Raw genomic sequence first — 5,594 nt, forward strand, 5'->3', positions numbered from 1 at the left:
AACCTGGACAAAGGTATATTGACAAGTCATTGTTAAACAAGCACAGGGAGGTAAAATTAAATTATATTAAAAAGGATGTAATAGGCACATTGTAAAAAAGTAGTTTAAATAGTTGAAACTACTTTTTCTAAGTAACTTTGGTTTACCACACTAGATTTCTCCCTAGGGTGGCTTGGCTGTAGTTCAACTTCTTCTAGTATGAGGTAATCGGTGCCTTGCAAAGCTGTTTTTGAAATACTGTAGGTTCCCCAACACTGGCAGCAGCTCATACTGTATGTGTCCTCATTTTCATGCAGGAGGTCAGAAATTCCACAGCGTACCTTTGCTAATCAATAAAAGAAATGACTTTAAATTAGTAGAAAAATTAATCTTCTTAATTTATTCTGGACAATAGAAAATGCAACTAAAAAAGGATGAAAAAAAAAACAGCTTATCATCTGTATACTGGCTTTGCTTCATAACAAATGCAACATTATACCCACATTTCTATCCAATCCATGCTGTCATAGGTCAGAAAATATCTAACCACACTATTTACAGGATTAACAAAATGGGTGTGCTAAATGATATGACTGGAAACACATAATGCTGACATTGTCAGTCAGAAAGCTCAAAGAGCTTCAAATCCAAAACGGTGTCCTCACAGCCCACTGCTAATCTTAACAAACCAAAACAAACATAACCTGCATATGACATTTCATGTCAGGAACAAATAAGTACAGTATAAGTATGTAAAAAAAACAAACAAAAAGGTGACAGACGTCTTATAAGCCAGTGGGGGAAAAGGTTTCTATTAACAGTACAGCTCCACGTACTGTACATCCATGTGAGCAGACCAGTAATGAGGAGACAAGACACTGGTGTCCGGGGAGCTTCTTCACAGAGTAGTTTCCCCTCTTTCCAACATGGTCAGCACTGAGGGACCTGCATTCTCACTGGAGAACTTTCTGGGTGCCTGGGTTTATTGAGCCAGACCTCTCTGGAGGTTATCACATTGATGACAATCGGTCAGTAGCAAAACAGAGAGAAGTCATTAAACCAATCAGAGAGACCTCGACTCTGCTAATGTAGTTAAACTGCATGGGGCTGCTACTAGGGAGAAAGCCCTCGCTCTCCAGTGGAGCAAATGTATTACACCTTAAATCTCTTTCTAACCAAATAGAAGAGGAATATGTTTGGCAAAGCTTTGCTGTTTCGCTGTAAAACTCAGTCAGTGCTCACAACTCTGAACAGAGCTGTTTGACTCTTGACACCCGTGTGTCAGGGGAAGACACTGTGCCAGTCTCCAGATGATTCAGGAACCACTTCCAGGTCAAGTTCAGGTGTTACCTCCACTTGAGTTCCTGTTTCTTCTTGGCCCAGAGCCACTTCTTGGATCTGGCCTGGACAGATACACAGAAAAACCAACAAAAAGAGTGAGAAGTGGTTTGCATGACTCTCCTGCAGTTAGATACTCTCTGAGAAAAGTAAAGATCAGCTTCAGCATTTCTGATTCTACATCCAGTTTGCCAGTGGCTTTCATGCAAATAAGAGCATCTATCAAAAAGCAATCTTTCCCTCCTCACTCCACCAGCAATTGATTTAATATCTCATATTGTCAGTTTGAGCTTTCTTCTGCAAAGACCCGTCTCATACACAAACTATTTAATAAGGTGTGGCAGGTGTGGAATATACTTACTGTGAGCTGTACATATGATGCAAGCTATGTGTCACAGTGCATTCAGCTTAAAATGACAAGCTCAAAGCAATAATAAGTCACTTTGGCAAAAGCTGAGAGGTTCAGAGCTTTTTCTACTGCCGCAGGGCACACGAGGAAGTCAGTGGAATTCATTTACAGTGGAAGTCATTTGTTTATCTCTGTTTTTAGTTGTTGTATCTAACACACATTCAGTAAGTTGCAAACACATGACTATCTTGAATCCTGATGCATTTCTCACAAGCATCCATCAAAATGTCAAAAGACTAAACAGATATCAAGGATTAAACTGAACTTTAACTTTGTGATCACGTCCAGTCACGGATGGAACAGTAGGAATTTTAACGATTTTAGGATTTTAATGACTACAGAAAATCCTGAGAAAGTTAATTCACCGTTCTCTAACCTAATTACATTTTTCATAGTAAGACCACAGAAGCCAGTCCTCAACGTGTTGCAGACCAAACTTTTTAAATTATCTACACCCACCCAGCATGGGGACATGACTGGAAGCTTTTGCAGAGCTGCTATTCAAGTGGAATAAGTAGAAGAGATCTGTCAGCACTGTTCTCCTCCTCAGGTCATACTGAATAGGTACCTGCCAAGCTCTGAGGTTGGATGCCGGAATAAAATGAATAACAATGTGGGAGTATGCTCGTCATACTCTTGGCCAAGGTTAACAAAAGAGGAGCCACAGCCTAAGTTTTAACGCCTGTCAGGAAAAAGCCCTGACTTTCCATTCAACACACATGCCTAGTGATAACAAAGAGGAAACTGAGCTTACAGCTTAAAGTGAACAAAGTTCATGGATCTGTCATCCGAGTTCTGCTCTACAGTATCGCTGAGCCTGCAGGGCACGTGTGCACATACACACGAGGATAAGTGTAGCAGTGACCATGTGCTGGCATTATAAAGATGATTTTCAACAGATAATGAGAAGGCGCATTAAGAGAGGCGCGACAGACACAAAAGGTGAGAATGGGAGAAAGTTAATGAACCACAGGAGAAGGCCAACATTGCCTCTCAGCGGTCTGAGGTACTCAGAGACACCTTTTATTGTGTCTTTTATGGGGTACATGCAGACTGTGCATGACAGCCACAATAAACAGTCAAAAACACATTAACATCATAAGGTGGAAAAGGGGGTTCAGTATATAATACTTACAGTGGGGTAAATAAGTATTTGATACACCCCTGATCTTTCAAGTTTTCCCACTTACAGAGAATGGACAGTTCTGTAATTTTCATCGTAGGTACACCTCAACTGTGAGAGACAGAATCTACACAAAAATTCCAAAGTGAAGCCATTTCTCTCTCGCAGTGACTTAGAGAAAGCTATTCATGCGTTTGTGACTTCCCGGCTTGACTATTGCAATGCCCTGTACTCAGGGCTATCCCAGTCATCACTCTCCAGGCTCCAGCTTGTTCAGAACGCGGCTGCCCGTCTGCTGACAAACACTCGTCGGCATGCCCATATCACTCCGGTTCTGCTATCCCTTCACTGGCTGCCTGTTAAATGGAGAGTAGATTTTAAGGTCTTGCTTTATGTTTTTAAGGCCATGCACGGCCTTGCCCCTCCGTACTTATCCGACCTCCTGGCTAGATACGTCCCTCGCAGAACCCTGCGATCATCGGGGCACCCTGCTCTTGTTGTTCCCCCTGCGCACTACAAAAAATGGGGAGGTCGCGCCTTTGCCGTGCATGGCCCTAGGCTGTGGAACTCCCTGCCCTTAGAGATACGCTCGATAGCCGAGCTGGCAGCCTTTAAGTCAGCGTTAAAAACGCATCTTTTTAAGCAAGCTTTTAATGTTTAGCTAGCTCACTATTTTCGTCACCTTTAATAATTTATTCTTTTAACTAGTCTTAATATGTCATTGTGTGTATTAGTCCTTGGGCCTCCACGGGTAAGCCCCCGATGAGAGAGCCGGCTGGATAGGAGCTGCCCTCTATCAGTCCTGGGATATCCATTTGGCTTCTGTCTGTTTATGAGTGCTCTTAACTGATATTGTATTCTATGTTTTTATTGTTGTAGCACTTTGTGCTCTCGAGTTGGAAAGTGCGGTACAAATAAAGTTTATTATTATTATTATTATTACTTTTATCTGTTTCCATCATTTTCTTGGAGTGTCTATCAAATTGAACAGTTACAGTATTGTACTCTGTGTCCCCTCAGTTTTTATAGTTTACTGTTTGACAAGCAAAAGACAACTTCTGAATCTCTAATTCAACAAAAGACAGACATCTAAAACATTTCACTGTAACCAGAACCTAAATGACTTTTTATTTATTATTATTTATCATTGTACATATGAAACATCTTTTTACAGCTTATTGAACCACACACAGTTCTTGTTTCTCAGTTTTAATTCACACATGCTATTAATTAGTGAAAAGGGAGATAAGGAGACATGATTTTAATTTAAATACTGATTGATATTCACAGCTAGTTGATGGTTGTGTTTTTCATGATTAATTAGCGCTTGAGTGTGCCAGAATGCCCACATCAATATTTCACTCAGTATTGCTTCCCATCCTGCTACAAAAAAAAACAACTACTTGAAGTCAGAGCTTGGCCACTCCTATGTTTTATTTGAATCTTTCCGTCCTTTTAAAGTTTGCCTCCACTGATCCCGTCCTCAGGTATATCATGGAAACATGTCACTATCGTGTTTCTACACAGTGGCTTCTAACAAACTCCAGGGTTTTTCTGAGATTTAAGTTCTGCACAGATTGAGCATCGCTTGCTTGGAGCTACCGGAAGCACGTCTCATTGTGTTACAATAGCACTGAGCTCATCTCCATCTAGTTCCCCATACTACTGCAGCAGTAGTTTGTGTGTCTGAAATGTATGTGCATGTCTGAGTATGAGGTTGAGTGCATATTTGTTGCATTTCCACCCCTGTCACTCATTCTCCCATGCTAGAATAAAAGCACAAAAGCCTCTGTCCTAGGTCAAGGCTATCGTAATATCAGATCCCCTGGTTTTCGCTGTTTGTGGAGAAAAGCAGGCCATGCTTAAGCTTCCACAGCAAACAGAATAATTAATTTTCTATCAGAGCAATCAAAGCGGATCACACCATCAAGGGTTAAGAGAGGAGAGGTCTGGAGGGAGCATGTATTAATGTCCTTTATGACTTTGCAAATTATGCATTATAAGCAAGAGAAGAGTGGAAGCTCCAACATAATTGCATTGATTTCTCACTGATGGCTACAAATAATGACATTTTCTCTTGATCCAGGGGAAGAACAGGATGGATTGTGAGGCCCAGGGGCACATATACAAGCTCTTAAATGCGCTTAGACTGTGTCTCATGATGCCTTTTAAAAACATCATATCACACAGATGTACACACATGTGAAGACCAAAACATTTGCCTACATACACATTCAAGCCATCATCTTCTCCCATCTACCCGAGATACAGACTGAATACACACTGGTATGCATACAAAACACAGATATATAAATCTACATGGACACACACAGACCCACACTTGAATTCTGAACACAGCATCAGTTCCAGGAAGTAAAGCTGACAGACTTACAGAACAGACTTATCTAAATGAGTCAAAATCTGGCTGTTTAGACCAGTCCACAACTCCAGTTGTCAGTTCATGTGCTCCTGCCTCTTTCACAGATGAGGAGGAGGGCCATTTTTGTGATATTTCAGTGCCAGCAATGTCTCATGGTAGTGATTCCAGCTGGGATGGCACAGTGCATGATTTCTCATCACAACATACGCAGAGAGGGCGGTTTGAGCAGGGGTACTTTGCATTGTTAGAAATTAATAAATTAATCAAATAATTATTAGACATTAATGTCTTAGACTTTAATGTGTTAGTAATGTAATTTAGTAAGATTCAAAGGCTAAAAATCCCAGCTACCTGACATTGAGAAG

The 5,594-nt window shown here is 40.9% G+C and overlaps 1 protein-coding gene across 1 annotated transcript in view; it reads right to left on the minus strand.

Moving 5' to 3' along the window:
- Positions 1 to 363: 363 nt before the first annotated feature.
- znf236 (zinc finger protein 236) overlaps positions 364 to 5,594 on the minus strand; it is a 66,483-nt gene continuing 61,252 nt past the window's right edge. Inside the window, exon 32 of the mRNA XM_020597253.1 lies at positions 364 to 1,382. Within this exon, the coding sequence (XP_020452909.1) occupies positions 1,261 to 1,382 (122 nt within the window). The 3' untranslated portion in view covers positions 364 to 1,260. The remainder of the gene's footprint in view (positions 1,383 to 5,594) is intronic.

The sequence above is a fragment of the Monopterus albus genome, unplaced genomic scaffold (genome assembly GCF_001952655.1).
Source record: "Monopterus albus unplaced genomic scaffold, M_albus_1.0 scaffold33.1, whole genome shotgun sequence".
Classification (NCBI taxonomy): domain Eukaryota; kingdom Metazoa; phylum Chordata; class Actinopteri; order Synbranchiformes; family Synbranchidae; genus Monopterus; species Monopterus albus.